The 22,454-nt window shown below is 37.7% G+C and overlaps 1 protein-coding gene across 1 annotated transcript in view; it reads left to right on the forward strand.

The window, feature by feature from the left end:
• adgrl1a (adhesion G protein-coupled receptor L1a) overlaps positions 1 to 22,454 on the forward strand; it is a 146,450-nt gene that overhangs the window by 82,267 nt on the left and 41,729 nt on the right. The window contains exons 3-4 of the mRNA XM_052552665.1: positions 208 to 421; positions 4,488 to 4,597. Of these exons, the coding sequence (XP_052408625.1) occupies positions 208 to 421; positions 4,488 to 4,597 (324 nt within the window). The remainder of the gene's footprint in view (positions 1 to 207; positions 422 to 4,487; positions 4,598 to 22,454) is intronic.

Here is a 22,454-nt window from a genome sequence, read left to right on the forward strand (position 1 = left end):
TAAAATTAACATGAAGTCAAATTTGACTTTCGATTCATCACTTCCCAAATGTTTTTCATAATTGGTTGTTATGTAGTCTTGCTCTGCCTCTCTTTCTTTGTAAACCACAACTTTCTATCCACCTTCTATGTCATAGACGTAATGAAGTTGTGAACATTGTTGTGACCAGTTCATGCTGAATCTGTGTTTATCTTTCTCTTGATGCAGCATTGAGTCGCTCTGCAATGCCATTTGGTCTGATGCGGAGGGAGTTGGCATGCGAAGGTTACCCCATCGAGCTCCGCTGCCCTGGCAGTGATGTCATTATGATCGAGACAGCCAACTACGGCCGCACAGATGACAAGATCTGTGATGCCGACCCCTTTCAGATGGAAAACGTACAGTGCTACCTGCCAGATGCTTTCAAGATCATGTCACAAAGGTATCAGAACAGAGTTCCTATCTGAATCATAGTTTTTGTCTTTTGAAGACCACAATTCCCTTAAGTTTAATCAATCGTTTTTCATATTTATTTAATTGAGTCAGTTTTGCCTCTAAATAGTGGCAGTCGAAAATGATGACAAATTTTCAAGCATTTTTTTTTTTCTATTCTATTCTATTCTATTCTATTCTATTCTATTCTATATTCACACTTCCATTCAACAAACCATTGGGGTCAGTATGTGTACAGTTGTGGTCAAACATTTGCATATACTTTGCAGTATTTGCAAAATGTGAATTATTTTACCAAAATATCAGGGATCATATAAAATGCAGGTTATTTTTTGTTTAGTACTGACCTGAATAAGATGTTTCACATATAATATGTTAAGACATTTACATACTATATAGCCCACAAGAGAAAATAATAGTTGAATTTATAAAAATGACAACATTCATAAGTTTACATATGCTAGGCTCTTAATACTGTTTTGTTACTTGGATGATCCACAGCAGATTTATTTATTTTTTATTTTTTTTGTGATAGTTGTTCACGAGTCCCTTGTTTGTCCTGAACAGTTAAACTGCCCGCTGTTCTTCAGAAAAATCCTATGTGTCCCACAAATTCTTGGGTTTTCCAGTATCTTTTGCGTATTTTAACCCTTTCCAACAATGACTATGATTTTGAGATCCATCTTTTATCACTGAGGGCAACTGAGGTTCAAATTGCCTCCGATGATCCAGAAGGAAAAAACTATATTTAACTGTAATGATGTTTTCATTTGTATTATGCAGAATTGGTGAGCATAAGACACTTACATAAAAAAAAAAACAGACTGATCCCAAACCTTTGAACAGTAAGTGTGTATTATCATTAACAATAAGTTTTAATTAAAACCTTTCTGATTATCATCATGATACACATTTTTGGTCTTGTCCTCACTATGGTTTCCAGAGGGGTTTTTCAATATAAACTCTGCATAGGAGCGAAAGGGTGTTAAAAAAAAAAACTCTGACTGTTCATGTTACGGTTTTGTTTCACATGCACTGTGTATTTCAGAGTCTATTGATATGGTTGAGTGCTTAAGTGACTGTTTAGCGTTTGTGTTTGAATAATGTGTATAAATGTTGTGTGTGTGTGTGTGTGTGTGTACCCCGTCTGCAGTTCCAGTCCCTGTCTGTGCTCAGCATTTGCTTCCTCGGAGACAAGATCAATGATTCCCTGTTCTAGCTATCCATCAGCCTTGTAATAGAGAAAGAGAGAGGGAGAGAAAGAGAAGGAACCGAGGAGGCATGTGGGAGGGATGAGTAGAATGAGAGAGGGATTAGACTGGGAGTGACTCTGCACTAGTAGAGAGATGATGAGGGGATATATGGAAAGAGGGATTTGAAAAGAGAAGTGGCTCTGTGTCTTTTTGAGGCACAATAAATCTTTACCATGCTAGATCGGTGTTTTCATTTTATACTGATAACAGCCCTGCATTTATACATTTATCTGCTTTAAACGGAGGCGATGGCTGTAAGTAGGTTTAAGCTGGTGGAAGAGTCTGTTGCCTCCGCACCCCTCCGACTGACACTGTCATCTGTCACATGATCACGCCGGGTGAGAAATTATTACCGTGCTTGCCAAGACTCATACTTAGGAGGACAAATTTGACAAACACTTAACCCTGAGTGTTACATTTTCGACATGCAGTCTGGTCCACACCAATTGTGCTACAGGCATGAATAACAATTCAAGTGGTGTGTATTTTTGAGGAGAGTTTGATATTACTTGGAGATTTGTTGACAAAGACAGAGACTTCACCAGTGTACAATCACTTAGTATCATGCTACAAAACACTCTCAGAATCAAGTAGTTGTCGAGCAATATGGCAAGATTTAATTCCACAAACCCCGTAAACTTCCTGTCATTTGATCTTCTTGAGTGTGAATTGTATTTATAAAAAAAACAGCTCTAAGTTTATTCATTTTTTATTTTTTTATTCATATTGTGATATCATTAATTTACATTTAATTAAATTATATTTTTAAAAATTACAGGACAGAATCATGGTGAAGTTGCTATTTAATCATAAGTAAAAGTGTATTATTTTACTAAATATTATGTTAAATACATATTACTTTTTTCATACACTTGTTCAAATTGACTTTTTTTTTTTTGACTCACCAAGGCTGCATTAATTTTGTGAAATATTTCAGTTTTAAATTATTTTTGTCTGTGTATGTATGTATGTGTGTGTGTGTGTATATATATATATATATATATATATATATATATATATATATATATATATATATATATATATATATATATATATATATATATATATAAATGTATATATGTATATATGTGTGTGTGTGTTTTTTTTTTTTTTTTTTTTTTTTTTTTTTTTATGAACTTATCCTGTGATGCAAAGCTGTATTTTCAGCATCATTACTCCAGTCTTCAGTGTCACATGATCCTTCAGAAATGATTCCGATAGACAGATTTGCTGCTCAAGAAAGCAATTGTGGTGCTTAATTTTGTGGAAACCTTAATATATTTGTTTTCAGGATTCCTTGATGAACAGAAATATCAAAATATCAGAATTAATTTGCAACATAGACCTTTTCTAACATTATACTTCTGAGTATAGTTTCCAGTGTTCGGATCAACTGCTACAGAGTTAGAACAGAATGCAGTTAACAGGTTTCATAAATAGAGAAAAATCAGTCCTCAACAATACTTCAACATTAAACGTGTTTCATTTTGAAGGCTGTGCACTCTGGAGGTTACATTATTCAGCTGGTTAGGCTGTTTCAGAAAAGTTTCTGAAAATAACCATTATAATTGCCAGTTAGTCTTTGTAAGGTGAAAATTATTGTCATTTCTTTCTTTCTTTGTAATACATTGGTTACTTTTCTGAAATAAGACAGCTTTAATGATACATGCAGCTGACTGTGTGACCTAAGGAGGGCACAGCCTTCAAAATGAGACATAGTGAACGGCTGCGATACAAAAGACCTCAGTAGGAGGCAACACAAACAGAAATACATGAAAAAAAGAAGAAAAAACAACATTGTGGTTTAAAGAAAAGTGACTTGATATGTTGGTGGAAATAACAGATGCTTTGCACAGTACAGTAACAAACCTGGGACACATTTACAGCTACACACCCATCGCAGGTCTAGTGTGCAAACTCAGAATACCTGTGTGTGTGTGTGTTTGTTTTAGGGATGTATAAATAACTATAAAAAGTTTGTCAAAATTATTGAATAGATCTGACACACATTATGATCTAGTTTATTGTCTCCAATTTGTATTATATTATATTATATTACAGTAGCCTATATTATATTATATTATATTATATAAAAGAGGTAATTGTGACTTTTTATTTCACAATTCTAACTTTTTATTTTTTTCACATAATTGCGAGTTTACATCTCACAATTAAATTTTTTTTCTCGAAATTCTAAAACAAACTAAAAATTGCTAGTTATAAAGTCAGAATCAATAGGATATAAACTTGCTACTGCAAGAAATTAAATTTCCCAGAATTGTGACTTTAATTCTATGTACCAGTGGTTTTCAACCTGTGGGCCGCGGCCCCCTAGTGGTATTGCAGGTGGTCCGCCAATTTTGGTTTAAGAATAAACCGCCAATTCATCTTAGATATTTTTGCTGCATATGCTACAGAACAACAGAAGTTGTGCCAAGCGGTGCCATGCAGCCGAGTTATTTTCTGTTCATTGCCAGTTCATTCAATAAATACAGTTAACAATCTAGCTTCTGAGTACTAAGTTATTAACCCAACAATAGTGGGGTTATTTAATTTTGTTGCAGTGGGCCGCGCAAACATATGTGTTTGGTTGTGTGGGCCGCAAGTTGAAAAAGGTTGGGAACCACTGCTATATACCTTTTAAATTTTTATTTAGTGGCAGAAATGGGCTTCCATACATAATAGCCTATTCATCTGAGAAAATGTCAAAACTAAATCCTTTATTTGACTGATGGAATGATCATTGACTTTTGACACAGGCTTTTATTAAACACCTCTCTCTCTCTCTTTCTCTCTTCGTAGGTGTAATAATCGCACTCAATGTGTGGTGGTGGCTGGGTCTGATGTTTTTCCTGACCCCTGTCCAGGAACCTACAAGTACCTGGAGATCCAGTATGAATGTGTGCCATACAGTGAGTAACGACACAGACACTCCATCCCAACAGCCCCACCCCCTCGCCTCTCCTGCCCCGCCCCCTTCACCTACCCACCCTGCCCCCACCTAAACCCCAACCCTTCAACCAGCTACTGCCATCTGCACACACACACTCACACACACTCACACATACAGACTCACTCAAGCTCAGTCCCACACACACACACTTGCGAGTGCATTCTCTCCTTCACGCACACATGCTCTCTCTCTTTCTAACACTCACACACACACTCTTTTACACTTTAAACCATTTTTCTTTCCATCGACAGTGCGACGTTCCAGAGGCTGAGGGAGATTTTCACATCAGGGAGGTGCTCCGTACACAAACAAACACACAACGCGGGGCAGATAAGCATTCAGTATCCCCAGCTCTATGCAGACTCAGCCTTTATTGGTGATCATAGGCACACAAACACACTTGTGCACAGCCTCACACGGTACCAACATGACCCCGAGGGTGCTTTATCTGGCATTAAACACCTTTACCTCCCCTCTGACAGACAATCAAAATGAAAATTGTGCCACGGCAAGGCGGCTAGCCGCGTGCGTGCATTGCACAATGGGAATGTTAACACAAACCTCAAATTTATTTCAGACCGCACGACCGCAAGTCGCACACATGCTAATATTCCCATGGCAACGCTCGGCTTTCTGCGTCACTCGCGAATGAGAGGCAGGGTGTGAATTTCGAGGGAGTTCGGGAGCTGGGCTCATGTGAAAATCTCCCATCAGACGGTACCCCCCCTCCCCCCCTCCCCATCATGAGCGCTGACTTTATGTGTGCAGGTGGTCCAGACGGGGCCGTGACTCAGCAGAGGGTGGGTCTGTGGGGCTTTAGGAGGGTAGTTTGGTGTTGGGGGGATGTTAATGGGTTTTACTGTGAGCGGGAAGGGGGTTATTAACTCTAATCTATAATCCTGGGGTCAGTTTCTCTGCTCTTCCCACAGGAAATAAAGAGGATGGAGTACAACCCGCCAGTCCGCTCTGCCTGCTAATCCTCCTTTCTCTTTTTCTTTCTCCGTTCTGCTTTCTTCGTGTGCTCTTCTCATTCGCAATCAGTCTTCTGACATTTGTATTTCTCATCCAGTCCTTTTGTTTTTACACACTTGTGTTTTTTGTTCTTTGTTTCTCTTTTGATTCACCTGCTGAATTCTCCTTTTCTTTGTCTCACACATACGCACGCTCTTTAGCCTTCATCTCTTTTCTTTTTCCGTTGACATGCTTTTATTCGATCTCCACCATCACTTCCCCTGTTTTTCTGTCTCTTTCTCTTTCTCTTGCAGGTTTTGGGAGGCATCCAGAAGAGCTGAGCATTTATCTTTAAAGCTCTCCAACTCTTTCTCTCTCTCTCACACACACACACTTGTGTAAAATGAACGAGACTCTTCAGCCCACACTCTTTGACCACCTTTGCTCAGCGGCCGTAATCCTCAAACCGCTTCCACAAAAATACATCAAAACATACAGTACAAATACTATTCCTCGCTTTCCTTTTTCGGGTGCTTAGCGAGACTCAGATTTACTTCAGAGGCAGCGGCTAGTCTCTCTCCCTCTCTCTCAAAAACACTGTCTGTGTATTTTAATAGTATTCTGTTTTGTCTATGTTGACAGAACTTCATCTGTTCTTATGTTTCATTATTTTGACAAAATTTCATTGTTGATTCAACGATTCTTTTAATATTTTGTCTTTAATTTTCTGTAGTTGTTGTTGTTATACTAAATTTTGTGTTTGTTATTTTTTATAGAGAAATTTTGACAATATTATTTGGTTGTTTTGACAATTGTTTTGTCTCTCTTTTGACCTTTTTATTTGTTTTGTGTAATTTTGGCAGCATTTCATTGTTTTGCTCTTCAGTGTTTTGTTTCATCAACAGAATTTTGGTTTAGCATTTTGTATTCATTATTATGTTAGTTCATTGTTTTCACAGCTCTTTATTATTTTATCTTCTCTTTTTAAATGTTTCATATAGTAGCCTATATTTTTTAATCATTTTATCTTTGTTCTTTCAGCATTTTATTGTGTAATTTTTTTGCAATATGTATCTTTTCCGTATTCGTTCATTTCATTTTCTTCATGTTATTTTTGACAGCATTTTATTATTTTCTCATTGTTATTTTGTCTCTGTTATTTATTATTATTATTATTATTATTATTATTATTATTATTATTATTATTATTATTATTATTATTATTATTATTTTGCTGTTGTTTTTTCAGACAGGAGGGAAATGGCTTAAAACCAACAGTGGTTTGGCTTTCTTCCATTTTTTTCTCTCCTTTTATATGTATAGTAGGTTAGATGACTCTGCAACAGGTTGTATTTCTGATGGAGTACAGTAAATGTATAGGGCATGGTTAGTTTGCGGCTACTAACTCTGTGTGTTAGCATGACATATGTTGGCGAGTGGCTCGTGAGTCACAGCTGAAATGCTTGCACACCTCACCAATTTGCTTACCGCTTCATTTATCCTGTCACAGTTATTTTCCCTTTTTTTCTCTCTCTTCTCCCCAGTCGCCATCTCTTGCATGTTGATTTGAAATAGTGCCGTGTGCAGAGGTGAGAGGATGCGTGATTAACTAGCTGCTGACTTGCATTTTATCTCCTATTTTTAAAAACTTTGTTTACGGTGTTTGAGGAATAGAGAGGTGAGGAAAATTGGGTCCTGATTCCTCCGTGATGAAAAGTTCTCGCCATCTGAAGTGACAAAGAAGAGCCAATTATTGGAATCCTCCATCAGTCGCATCTCCCCTGAGGGACTGTGGGCACAGAATGGACGCGCTCCTCTCCGGGCTCCACATGTTGTTGGCTAGTGTGGCGGAATAAATAGAAACGTGCCTCAATTATATCCAGACATCACGCCCCTCGAACGCCGAACCAATTCGGCCATTTTTAATTACCGGGGGATGGTGGCATCGCTCAGGCCTCTGTGGAGATTTGTCGAGATTAATTGAATTTACTGCGCCTAATTGCTCTGATAATGCCCCTTCTTTCACGGCTGCTGGAGAACACGTTCCGCACCGTTATTGGCATGTTTACTGCTGACATATGTCCATTTGTTTGTTTATTTAATATGAAAGGATTGAGGAATAAGGGCTCCTGCGATTAAGGACATAGCTTGGCTTGCAGCGCTTCCGACAGACTCTTGTTTGTGCGCGAGCGCTGCAGCCTCCATGATAACAGCCACACGAGACAGAACGGCGTCAGATTCAGCCAAAACTGTCTTTCACTCACACACACACACACACTTAAAGACAGAGTCAGTATGCCTGCCCGCCAACACACACGCATAAACGCACTCATTCGGGCACAACCTAACTCGCAGCCAACATGTCAAAGTTGGATGCTGGGTGCCAGCAGGAGTCAAACTTTCTGGCCCTCATATCCACAGAGTTCAGTGTCTCCGAGGAAATGACAAACAAGCAGCTCTGCTCCAAACAGCAGCCCATGAAGACAAACAACAGCGCAGGACTTAGTCAGTGGAGACTAAATTCCATATAGCCTGAGGCCATGTTGGAGTTAAGGTTAGAAGGGATACAGATTTGGCTACGGAGCATGTGCAAATCAAAACGTTTTTGTCACACTGTACAACAATAATTACTATTTTCCATTATTGTAAAGGGTAGGTTTAGGGTTGGGGTAGGTATAGACGTTAATAAAACACAATCTAATAGGTAGAAAATTAATTCCATTGTTCATTTCCGGTCGGAGCTGTATCTAGCCACAACCCCATGTTGGCCAAGAAGCATTAATGCATCCACGACCTCTGTAATATGTCCTAATTTGCTCTTGTGACACAAATCTGTTTAGTCCAGACATTTGGCATGTTTCCTTGGTGTACGGTGCCATTCTGCATTATATAACAAGACCGCACACACTTGATACCTGCACTAGCTTATCTGAAATCCTTAGAAAGGTCAAGAGAAGGCAATTTGATGCATTTAAAGGAATGCCGTCTTAGGTTAGTCTTCACAATAGACAACTCACATTAAAATGGAGCAGCAGCCAATAAAACTGTCCAGTACCTCAGTACATTAAGAGTAACGTTGTGGTCACATCATTCCAAAATCACAGTGATTACGAGATGACAATTACTCTGTGCTGTTCATGTCCACAGAATCAGACTTTATTCATTTCTATGGCAATGCACTTCATGCCAAAGTGTGGAGTGGATGGCTAGTTAGCTCATTTATGCTAAAAGTAAACAATATTTAATATCTGTGATTTATTATTAATGTTTTTGTGTTGTTGTTGTTGTTGCACACTATGCATTATTATATAATTTATATTATATTAATTAAAGATATTAAAGCAGAATTATGTAGAAAAAAACTAGTCAACTCTTTTATACTAACAGAAAACCATATTTAATATCTTTATTTTTATTTACTTTATGTCTATCTTTGAATTATTATTATTATTGTTACTACTACTACTACTATTACAGTTTAAATATATTATTTATAAATATAATTATATAGAAAGTACTAAAGTGATCTCTTTTATGTTGTAGGTAAGGCTTATTTAATATATATTTTGGCTAATTTTAATATATATATATATATATATATATTGGATCATTGTAAATGGTTATTTAACATACAGTGACCCCAACACGTATTTTGAAACCTTTATTTAAAATGTTTAACTATGAACATGATCCACTAATGTTTGACAACCACAAAGCAATACACTTTCTCATTAGGAAATACATGCTACTTTTCTCAGCCTCATAAATACTTGGAAGTTAGGGTGTAAATGTGAGAGAAAATATTTGAGTGATATTCCAGTTCAACTCCTCAGGAAGTGTTAAACAGTGGGGGTATGTATGAGCACTAGGTGTTTTGGTGTAATATGATCTTTGAGAGAGAGAGAGAGACGGGGAGCTTTGAAACCGCCGCAGCTGAGAGTCATTAATATGCATTAGGCCTACATAATTCGTGAGTCTCATGAATGTGCATGGAGTGACATACGCAAACAGTTTTCTGCTGGATTCGTCTCCAACTCCACCTCCTGATGCCAGAGAAAATCATGAGAAATTTTAGCATGGATATGCGCTCTGGTGGCGATGCGAAGCACTCGGCGTCTGCTAGCTGTGCTCCTCAGGTGTATGTTCATTAGCGCCCCTCATTATCATATGAGTAATTGATAGCATTGCTGAGACCGCTGGGCTGAAGGGGCTCAAGGGGCTCAAGGGCCCCTGTTCTTGCTTACCAATGACAGGAAAATAAATCTGGAAGCCACTGAAAGAATCTATCTGAATCTGCATGCACAAGCTCTTGACGTGTTTGTAACGCGCGAGTGTTTATGTTTGTGTGATTGTGTAGATGTCTGTCTTTTTTTCTCAACAGGTGGAAGAGGAAACATGAACGAGTCAACTAACACTTTATCTTTCTCTTTCTCCTCACGTTTCCATAACAGCTTTTTGAAGAAATGTTCCTGCCGTAGCCAGGGTTTAAAAATTACAGAGTGCATTTTTATTTTTATTTTTTTACTGAGCTGCATGTGTTCTAGGGCTGTCAAATTACAATTTGAATTCTGAATATTCGTCTTATTTAAAATAAAAACCCACATTCAAATGCAAAAACTGTATTAAAAATTCAATGTGCCCTCTTGTAGCCATAGGAGACCCGTAACTGAAATTATAAAAATTCTTTTACATTTGAATGTAACTTTAATACTATTAATATTAGGCTACTTAAGTATACAATTCTTCTTTCATTTTTCAGCCATTCTGAGAGCCCTTTTGTTTGCATTTTAAAAGGAAATAATTGAAGGCCAAATATATGGAAAACAATTTAAAACTATGTCAGTGGGTAGTATATTAATTGTCAATACCAGCTCTCTGCTTTGACTGATAGTATTTTCGTTTTCATCTCTGTCAGTAAACAAAGTGCACAAATAATTGGCTGATATTTATTCATTTTATGAATCATTTTATTAAACCAGCTCCTTTATTGAAGGCTACCGGGAAAGCTATGCAATGAAGTTTAATAAATTCACAATATGTGACCATTCATTATTAATCATATGCCTAATATATAACGAAAACAGCTTTGTTAATATTGTTTCTTGTCACCTTACATTGACAGTTACAAATTATATTACATGAATCATGCGAATGTATAGCCGCTAACTGAAGCGTTGCGTTAAAATTCGCCCAATGAGGCTTCTGTGAACAAAAAGCCTGCCTACTTTGATTTAATTTTTCATCTATCTATCGTTCATTTGTTTGTTCTGTCTATTGTTTATTCTGTTGTTCTAGCTATCATTTGTTCTGTCATTCTTTCCTTCATTGTAGCAGTCATTCTACCTTTCTATTGCAAAGACCGGCGCATAATATTCTCATCAGATTGCATCACCCTGTTAAACAAGCGATGAAATCACACACATAGAGGGATGTTTCTGTCGGCTAGTTTTTTAATAAAATGAAACACTTTGCATTTGTGTTATCATGTCCCCCGTAGGGTGAAGAAATTTCTGTTGGAGTTTCACAGGAAAAATACTAGAATCAAATCATTTTCATGACATTTACTTTCCCCTGTTTTGTTCTGCTGATGCAGACTAAACACTATGCTAAAGTACACTGTCAGTATATTTTATGTGACTGAATCTACAACACCACAAAAAAAAAAGGATGCAGTTTTGATTTTGCAGTTTAAATTTAATGCAATTAGAGTAAATGCAGCAAAAAAAAAAAAAAAATCCATAGACAACAATTCTTTCCAGTTTGTTGTCCTTGCTGGTTATGTACCATTAGAGTCATTCACTCAAAATACTCAAGTAAAATGAGAACAGTCACTGTATTATGTGTACTGTATCTACAGTAGATAAACCATTCACAACCTGATGTCCCTACTTAAATACCTGCTTAAACCAGCCTACACTGCCATTCAAATGTTTAAATTTGGAAGATATCTCTCAACAAAGCTGCAGAAAGGTACAGTGAGAGCAGTACAATAGTGAAATACTATTACAATTTAAAACAACAGTTTTCTTCTTAAATAGATTTTACTCCATTTTACATTTTGATTGGTAATGTAAGTTGGTTTGCTGGTCTTAGCTGGTTTATTGTGCTCTCCTAGCCCTGACCAAGCTGGTGTTTAGTTGGGTTTCCACAAAAGTACTAAAAGGTGGAATACAGTAATGGAACTGATACGGAACCAGAATCATTAAGCGGAATTTTTAAGTAACCTAAATTCTTTCTGATTCCCATCCTTAGTCCCCCTGCTCTTTAGTTCTCAAATGGTGTGAGTTAGACAGTGATGGCTGCCCGCTGACTTTACACTGACAGTGTAAGTGTGTCTGTATGTGTGAGACCACTTCAAAGACCTCAACTTCAGAACCTTAAACCCGCACAGGCTCAGAATCGAGCATCTCTTTCCCTTTCTTTTCTCCGCTGATCTCTCCATCCCTCTCTCCCTCGAGATCTCCCTCTTAAGATACTGCAGTTTATCTTTTAGGAGACACAGTTGGGTCTCAGGGGAGAGAAGCGCTGAGCTTCACATGCTGCTTTCGTGTTGCCGGCAACAGGCAGACACATGTCGCTAACACGTTAACTGTTGCCTGAGTGCTTATTTGTGTCCGCCATGGGTACAGGCTAACACTACTAGCACATCCAGATCAGCGAGAAGCTGTCACTCACTGTCACACGCTGGCGGCCTCACTGTCATACTCGCCAAAGCTGTTCTCTTACATACACATACTGTACACAGTAAACTAAACCCAGACAGAGAGAGAGAGAAAGCCTTCAGTGGCATGCAAATAATTCCTGTATGATTATGTGGTCACATTTAAGAGAAATCCAGCTGTTTAATCTGAAATTTTGTATGAGGGTGGAAAATTTCCCCAAGCAGATTTCGCAAAAGGTTCAAATGGGCCATGCAGATTAGCTGCATTGAAGAACAAAAGCAGTTTGGTTTAAAAGTGATTTTTGTGTGAGCTGTGATTAGTACAGCACAACACTATTGACAATAAACAGTGGACCTTTTTGTGAAAATTTGCTAATGTTATGGCATCTTAAGTAGGCGGTTCCTGGTTAGAATAAGCTGCATCATGGAGCCGCCTTAACTCTTATAGTCAAAAGTCCTGCTATATGTGACTAGCACAAGTTCGACCCGGCAGACCATGTTTGACATCTTAACGGACCTTTTGACAGGACTAAACCATCTACCACGTTCCCAAAACGAGACTGACCACCGCAAACTTGGTTTTTCCAGCAGACAGTGGAAACAAAATATTCCTCTGTTCTGCCTACCTCTCTTTCCAACTCTTTCTTACTATAGCCTGTCTCCTCCTCTCAGAGAGTTTCTGGGTTTCAAAAATGTACCTCAGCTAAGCCACATGGTCCCACAGATCGTAATCAGTGACTGGCAGCTGGATCTCGATGGATTCTGTGTGTAGAAACGATAAGTGGTCAAGCTCTGTGAGAGAGAAAGAATAACTAACTCGTCGATCCCAGCCGAGCCAGAACCAGCCCCTTAAGGTTCAGAGAGAAATCAGCCTTTCCATCAGCCCTCTCTCTCTCTCTCTCTCTCTCTCTCTCTCTCTCTCTCTCTCTTTTATATCCATCACTGCATCAATCTGTCTCTTTTTTAACCCTTTTTTCCTCCTCACAGCTGCAGAAGACTCCAGCACACATGGGAATATTTTCGAAATGGCATACTAGCGCACTTACTACACAGCATATTACTACAATAAAAAAAGATTTTGTATTCACATAATTGTGTATTGTACATTTTGGGCCAACCTTGTGGAAATACTAAGTCCTTGCTTTTTATTATAAATTGCAACCTGGCACATTTCGCAATGTGTGACAATTTAAATAGTACTTGCGTATTTGAAACATTTGCATTCACATATTTGTGTATCGTACAATTTGGGCCTAAAATTGTTAGCTAAAACAACGCTGTGACAATGCAAAGAACATGCAGTGTGTTTGCGAATTGTGGCCAATGTATCACAAATGAATTACAACTTGCGTACTAGAAGAATTTGCTTCTCCATTCAATGCAATCCCATTCATGTAATGCTAACAAGTTGCGTTGGTTTTCATTGTGAATTGCGGCCTGCCACATTTCGCAATGCGTGACAAATAAGATACATACTAGAAGCATTTGCATTCACATTCTTCTTTATTGTACAATTTGGGGCCTAAAAATGTTCGTTGTAATACAGCCTTGTGGCAGTGCTAAGAACTTGCGTTGCATTATGAATTGCAACCTGACACATTTCTCAACACGTCAAATGAACAGAACTTGCATACTGGAATCATTAACATCCACATACTTGCACATTTGGGTGCTAAACATAGAAAGTCATGTACAGTGTATTGCATTATGGAATACATTATTCCACACAGTGCACTCTGTTGCACACATCTTCAGCAAATGTGCCAGGCCATGCATGTATTTCAGGTTAAAATTGGCATACTGCGCACAGTATACACGCTGCAAAACTGGTATGCGCGCTATGCCGTTTCGAACATACATCATGCTCTTTCTCTCACAGGAGCCCAAAGATGCAGAAGCATGGATAATGGAATGGCAGACAGTCGGAGGGGAGAGGGGGCGGAGTGTGTGTGATTGGGGGAAGTGTATGTGTGTCATGTGACAGGAAGACTGGAAGGGGTTTTGTGAAACTTTGTGAAAGCAGTTGAGGCCATTCTCCCCTCTCATTACTCACTCGAGTCATCTTCTCTGTAAAGAGCCTACATCACACTGAAAGAATGACATGATTTGACAAAGGATAGCCTTTTATTTAATCTCAATTTTCTCTTTTTTCCTGCACCTGTTTTTTCTTTCATTATCTTCACTCTCTCTCTCTCTTTCGCTCTTTCTTTTGCTCTCTCTGTCTTCTCTCTCTTTTTTCCGATGCTTGAATAGAAGTGGACCAAAAAGGTAAAGACCACAATGAACATAAAAACCACAGCTCGCCCTGCCCGCCCTCCTCCTCCTCCTCCTCCTCCTCCTCCTCTTCCTCCCCCACTTCCTCTTCCATTTCCTTTCCTTCCCTCATCCCCCTCTCCTAACCCAGCACCTTGTGTAGTGCTCATGTTTGATGTTTATATCCCTCCTTCTCTCTTTCTCTTTCTCTCACGTTTTCTCACTTGCTTTCTCTGGCTTATTACCGAAACTCCTTCCAGATTTGGTTCTTGTTTCAGATAACACAGACAAGCGCCATCATACGTACGGTCCTGCATCCACGCACTAATCCCTGTGCTCAGAAGACCTCATGCATGCATATCGAACATGCACACACTCACACAACTCTCACTTGAGGAAAAACAGCAGATCTCCACCAGCTGTCCTGCTAAAAGTTCCAATTAAGTCTATTTGAGAAATTAATAACCATCCTTTAATCTGATCACTTCTACCCCAAGGGAAACACGCTCGCAACTAAATGTGGCACATGCACGCGTGCACACGCTCTATTCTTTCTCTCTCGCACGCACTCGCACTTTACATCGAGCGCTCCTCCGCTCTGCTTTTCTGCTGGACAGGAAGTAATTTCTCCCACCAAAACCCATATCCTCCCCTGACACGTGCACCCATCTGTGCAATTCCACCCTCTATCATGAACCATAATTTATTCATTTCTCTATTGTTTGCGATTAATTTTGTATCTGTCCTTCCAGATCCAAAGCGACTCCTCCATACTGTTTGAAACCTTATTTTTTTGCAGACCCTTTTTTTGTTTGTCTTCCTTCCTTCAGGTTAACCCCTGTGTTTTCTTTGTATGTTATTTTGGATTAGAGTAACGATTTGTAGAGCTGGTAACTGCCTGACCCCCTGCCAAATGCTCTCTCCCATTTCCAGGTGCTTCACTGTGACTCTTTACAAGCTTTCTTGTTTTTGCCATGTCACATTCTCTCTCATTTTCATCTATTCCTGTCCTCTTCCAAATTCTCATGTGTTCATCAAAAGCAGCTGCAGGTTGCCTACCTCAGATTCCCCCCTCCACACACTTCCTCTGGCCTCTCTTTTCTAATTTGTCTTCTGCCAGTGGCATCATTCTTCTTTTTAATCCCTTCTGTTTTGTTGTCTGCTTTTGGATGCTTCTCAGTGGCATCTCTAGCAGTCACTCCCTCCCCATGGTGTGTTTGCACGTGTCCAAAGGGAAGGGTTCGGTGGCAGTTGGCGTCTCTGTAAGATGGCTGCCTTGTTAGACAGAGCGGGCTCCACTCACATGGCCTCTCTCTGTGGTGCCAATCAGCTCGCAGCCTGAATCAGCTCAGCCAGCCAATCACAGAGATTCAGGTGTACTTGGTTCTCTTCCCAGTCTCTTGAGTATTCAGTTTCAAACTTTTGCAAGACTTGAACTGAGCTTGAACCAGGCATAATTCAGCCTCATATCAACTACAGCTGGCTATAAGATTTGAACAATCTGTTCCAAACCCTAGTAAGCCCTCTCGTTTATACTGTCTACATTGGCGACTATCAGCCGGGGCTAAGTGACAGATTTGAATTGTTCTCTACATAGACAGAGACTGCAATGAGAATGTGGTCATACTAGGCCTTCAAGACGCCATAAAATGGCTTAAAAGTGCAATTTTGAAACAGGAAGTGAGGGCAGGGCATATTGAAGGGCTCATCGTTTTTTTAAAAGCCAATGGCCTCGACGTTACATCACAGATATGAACAGTTAAGTCCATGGAAGATGGTTTCAGAAGGAGGGGATGTACTCATTTTAAATAAGATTTTATTGGCCAGAAATGTGAATACATTAATGTTCAAAAGTTTGGGATCAGTAAGATTATTATTATTATTTAATGCTGGGCAAAGATTAAAATTTTTAATTGTGATTAATCACATTGTTATGTGCAAAATTCAATAATTAATTCAGAAGTTCTGTATTGCACACTTTCATTTTAAAAGTACTGCTATATGAACAAAAGAGCAAAAAGCCCATTCAGTGTAGACACGGTGTCAGGTCCACCCCAATGCTCTCAACTCATGATGAAGCCCATCCCAAACCAGTGCTGATCAATATCCCACCCCTCCTGTGACCCATGGTTTGTCTGTATGGGTGTTCAGTGCCAGTGAGCAATGGACTTTCAAAATAATAATGATGATGATAAGAACTGCGTTAATGCATGTTAAATTATTATTGGTGTTTATTAATTAATGTGTTAACGTAATAATAATGTGTTAACTTGCCCAGCCCTATTATTATTATTTATGCAGATTTTATGCATTTAGATAGATAGATAGATAGATAGATAGATAGATAGATAGATAGATAGATAGATAGATAGATAGATAGATAGATAGAAAACTAACTATATTTCACAATATTAATGTTTAACAGTATTTTAATGTTTAACTATATTTTTATCAAATAAATGCAACCTCTGAGAATAAGACGTAAAAAAAAAAAAAAAAAAAAAAAAAAAAGTTTGAATAGTAGAGTCATTTTGTAAGGGTACACCATAAAATTAAAGCTAACAAACAGACTACAAAAAAAAAAAAAAAAAAACAATGTGTAATGTCATGATCTTGGCTTCAGGTTTAAATAATTTATAAATAGCAAATAATATTAAATTCTAAATGTTAGTATATCCTCTACTTTCACATTACCAATAAACTTTGGAGATTTTATTCTGTGTATTGAGACATGCAAATATTGCTTCAAACAGTCCAACAAAACTTACTGTTACCATTTTTGCTAAGCTAGTTACTGTAATGAACAAAAAATACACTTACTGGGTACTTTTCAGTTCTAAAAAAATACTTTTACTTTCAACTCCAAATACTTGGTCCATTGTGACATTCTAAAGTCAAATATTGCTGATAATAATAATAGTCTCCTAAGGAAAGAGCTCATTTAAAAACAACCAAGGTTGACCAAAGTTCTGCACAGGATAAAATAAAAAACTCAAATAAGATGGATAAAAACAGACTATCAAATTTAAAAAACAACAGTTGGACCAGTGATCAAGGGGTATTGATGGCTAGAGAGAAGAAATATGTCTTTAGAGCAGACTTAAAAGCAGAAATAGAGGGGGCTAATCTGATATAAAGAGCTAGACTATTCCAGAGTTTCAGACCTGCAGTCGCAAAAGCATGATCACCACGTTTTTTAAGTCTACATCTAGGCACCATGAGTAGACCCAGATCACAAGATCTCAATGTTCTAGAAGGGGTGTAAGGACGAAGCAGGTCTGTCAGGTACTGAGGGGCCAAATTGTTAAAGGCTTTATACACAAATAGAAGAACTTAAAAGTCAATTCTAAATTTGATGGGTTACCAGTGAAATGGCGATAAAAAAGGAGCTACTGACTCATACTTAGTCTAGCAGCTGCATTTTGTACTAGCCTAACTATTACTAACTATTTAGTGCTAACTAGTTCCCTTCTGTTTCTCGTAGCACTTCGCAGTCAATACTTAACATCCCTTAATTGATGTATTTGGTAAGTAACTGCATAATAAGCTAAATAATGTGCAGTAAGCTGATCAATATCACATAATAAACCTTGACACAATGATCAGGACCCTGACACAATTGACATTTCTTTCGATTCCACCCACCGTCTCTGACAATTTTCGTAGAGCTCATTGCAATGGATATTTCTTTTGAAGTGTACATGACAAAAACCGCTTCGTAAAATGTAGTCTTGATAGGCAGCTTGCCTAGAGGTTGGAACAGAGCAAATCTGTCACTTGGTTCCCATACTCTTATGTGAATTTCCTGACTGCACCATTCAGAAACACACGTGTCTGTGTGTGTGTGTGTGTCCCTGTTCTGTCTCTGTTTTTGTGGGAATGAGTACTAAACCTGTTCTGAGACCTGCACCTCAGTGTGAATCTGACACTGACATCAGTTTACACATCTTCGATGTCGGTCCTCCATTTTGTTTCCTCCCCATGGTGCTGTTGGCAAATGTCGAGAGAGTTCTGCCCTACATTTCAGAGTGTTTTTACCTGCAATCATGGCATAGCGGATAGCCGGCCCCCTCCCTTCCCCTCTTCCCCTGCTTTATCTGTCCTCTCTCTCTCTCTCTCTCTGATGCTAATTATTTCCACTATCCTCTATCTATTTCATTAACAGTTTACAGTTATTTTCATTAACAACATTGTCCCGACCACTCACCTACGCAGTCTTTGTTTATTACCACTTGTTAGTTTAAGGATCGATTAACTGTCTGATTATGGAATCTCGGTAAGTGCCTTGATGCTGTTGTGCTCAGGGTTTGTCCTTGTTTGAGACACACACATATACACACTGTTTTTCATCTCTGGGCAAGTGTTAAAGGGATAGTTCAGCTAAAAAACAAAAAAGAGGAGTTATCTAGCAGAATGTCCAAGTTTCTCTTCTTCTAATGAAACTGAATGGTGAGCATGGCTTTCCAGTGGTCCCCATTCACTTTTATTGTATGGGGGGGGGGGGGGCAGCTTGGACATTCTGCTACACAGCTTCCTTTTTTAAGAGGTTTTGATCAGTTTTGATTAATGTTATTTTAGTAGTATTTATATACTATTATTTTATTAATATTTTGAAATAGTTTTTTACATATATTTTCAGTTTTCATTTGTTTGTTTTAATCATTTTTATGTGCTTTTGTTAGTTTTATTCATTTTTTATTTCTATTTAACTTAAACATATTTGTTTAATTGTCAAGACCATAATTTGTTTGCTATTATAGTTTTAATTAATATTTTGAATTAGCTTTATTTTTTTATATTTTCAATGTTCATTTTAATTTTAGTCTGATTTAGTAATTTTTTTGTGCTGTCAAATTTATTAGCTTTGTAATACTTGTTTTTAGCTTTATTTTTATTCAATTTTATTAAGTTTAATACTGCAACAAACTTTTATAACAAATGTTATTGTCAATGTAATTACACTATTATAACAATTATTAATATTTTGAATTAGCTTTATTTTATTTATTTATTGCATTTAGCTGACAATTTAATCCATTTTAAAAATGCAACCAAACTTATTTGTTTAATTTTCATGGCAACATTTCTAATAAGTTTATTTCATTACATTTTGTTTTGATTTTCCATGTAACCTATTTGGTTTTGTTTTGTTTCAGATTTATTTATTTGTGAAAGACAACAACACTGTTTTGACATGAATGTGAATAAATGATGACAGAACTGTAATTTTTGGATGAGCTATCCTTCTAAGGGCAACATATCAAGTATAGTTCATGCACACGCATTGTCACATGACCTGGGCAGAGAGATAGGAGCCTGTGTGTGTGTGTGTGTGTGTATGTGTGTGTGTGTGTGTGTTGTTAAACCTAAAGTACTGAAGCGTGTGCAGGTGGTCACGAATTTCAATGAAGGTGTAATGTGATGTAATTCAGTCACAGATAGACTGTTCTGGACAGACAGAGTGGCTGGGAGAGCAGGCCCAGGGGACAGAACATGATCAAGAGAGAGCACAGAAACGAAAAATGCATCCATACGTCGTCATTATCCTTTTCAGTGTGAGCAAACATCTCTTAGGTGTACAGTCACTATGACGCTGACTAGCATGGCATAGTGAGTCCTAATGCAACTCAAGGTATTTTCAAACTCACATATTCACACATAATCAAATGCAATCAGGCTCGTGTCTGTGGCTGTTTTTATTAGTGCTGCTTGCTAAAGCAATACTTAGAGGTAGTGATTTGAACAACCATTTAAAGGAATAGTTCACCCTAAAAAAGAGATTCTGTCATCATTCTACTCTCACTCAAGTTGTTCCAAACCTGTATGACTTTCTTCTGTTGTACACAAAAAGATATGTTAATAACCAAACACTTCAGGACACCACTGACTTCCATTGCATGTACAAAAAACAGGAGCCTCTTCTTTCATGTTCCACAGAAATTAGAAAGTCACAGTGTAGAGTGAATAAAGTGAATAAATTATGACAGGGTTTTATTTTTTATTTTTGGAATACCATTAAACCTATTTTCTTTTCTTTTCTTTTTTTTTTCTTTTTTTTTTTTTATAAAATGTCCAAAATAAATTGTGTTTGTGTGTGTATGTGTGTGTGTGTGCATACATATATATATATATATATATATATATATATATATATATATATATATATATATATATATATACACACACACTAAACAGTCTTGCTAAACAGACATGTGCTTTTATTTAAATAAATATTTTAAAAATAAAAAATTAAGATGTATATTTTTGTTACTTAATAATTTTTACTAGATATGTAAAATTGGCACAAAAAATATAAATAAATGTAAAAATATATATATAATAAAAAAGAGACATTAAATCAGGCAAAATTGTCACATACACTAGATAAGAACCCAAGCTATTTGTAGGGACCACAAAAGCCTAACCATTCGCTGTCATCATTTACTCCCACTCATATGTTGTTCTAAACCTGCACAATTTTCTTTCTACTGCAGAACACAAAGGAATATGCTTGAAAAAAGGACCTCATTGACTTTCATTGAATGCCCATAAAGACACTGTGACATTTTTCAAAATATCCTTATTTGTGTTCCACAAAAGAAAGTCAGTCATACAGGTTTGGAACAGCATAAGAGGGAGTGAATGATGACAGAATATTAATTTTAGTTGAACTAAGCCAGTAAGAAACCACCCAGAATAACATGTAGTAAAGTGCCAGCAGCCACTGCAAACACCCTAGCAACTGTTTAGCACTGTACTGGTTTGAAGTATGGGATCAATCTATTCACTAAGCCTACATTACGAGGACATCCCAACTGTCTTAACGATTCAGATAGCTAAATACACATAATAAACTATATTTTATACAAAATAAAAATGCTAAATGTTTTCTATGAGGGTTAGGGGATAGAAAATATCATTAGCTCAGTTTAAAAATCATATCACCTATGGAAAGTCCTTGTTACGATAGGAGTAGCAACATTTGTTTGCCCGAATATGTGATTATGAGTTTTGAAATATACTGTAAGTAGGCTTTTTGTACAGTAAGCCTGTGAATTTGAATACAGTGTGTGTTTTTGAAGGATGTGGATATTGTTGAGGCGTGTGTGTTTTAGTGTGTATCTGTGTGTGTTTGCTTGTAGAATGTGTACGTGGAATAGACATAGCACATGTTTCTGTCTTGCTGCTAACCCCTTACTGTCCAGGACACAAACTGGGAGCCCTTCTAGTCTTTATCAGATTAACTCAATCCTTATTCTCATTTCACAGGAATAACCTTTTTCATCCCTCTCTTTGCTTCCAAGCACACAGCAACACTTCCCTAAAACCTTTCCCTGTCTTTCTCTTTCTCGCTCGCATTCAGACGCACAAAACTGCAGTATTTTACACCTTCCTTTCTGTCTACATCTGTCTCTCTCTCTTAAAAACACACTGACGCTCATTCACATGCTTAACACACTCGCTGACGTAAATAAGCACACAATGACCGATCCAGCTTTGAAGAGGATGCCCAGTGCCACACAGAGCTCTGCCCCCTGTTGGCAGCATTTGTACCTGCCAGTAACAGGTGTAGGATTCAATTAAGCGGCATGTTCTCAGCAGTAAGGCCAGACAGTTAGACGCCACGGCGGGACGGCCTGGAGGAGCCCTGACTCTCACACAAACATACACACTCCTGACTACACACAGTAGTGGATGTAATACTTTTTGCTTCATTTGTAGATTCTGCCTTGGTCAAAGCTACTATTTACCCTCTTTTCTTTTTTCAAGTCTCAAGTATTGTCTATAAAGATTGTGGATAATTATTTATGAGTTTAATAATTCATTTATAAGAGACTGGTCATCCCGCTCAGAGTAATGTGACAGTAGCATTGCCTCAGATGTTTCTTCTTTGTTTCAGGAAGAACTATTGAGACAGTGACATTAATGTCATTAATGTAAACACTTATTT

The sequence above is a fragment of the Carassius gibelio genome, chromosome A3 (genome assembly GCF_023724105.1).
Source record: "Carassius gibelio isolate Cgi1373 ecotype wild population from Czech Republic chromosome A3, carGib1.2-hapl.c, whole genome shotgun sequence".
In the NCBI taxonomy this organism is placed as follows: domain Eukaryota; kingdom Metazoa; phylum Chordata; class Actinopteri; order Cypriniformes; family Cyprinidae; genus Carassius; species Carassius gibelio.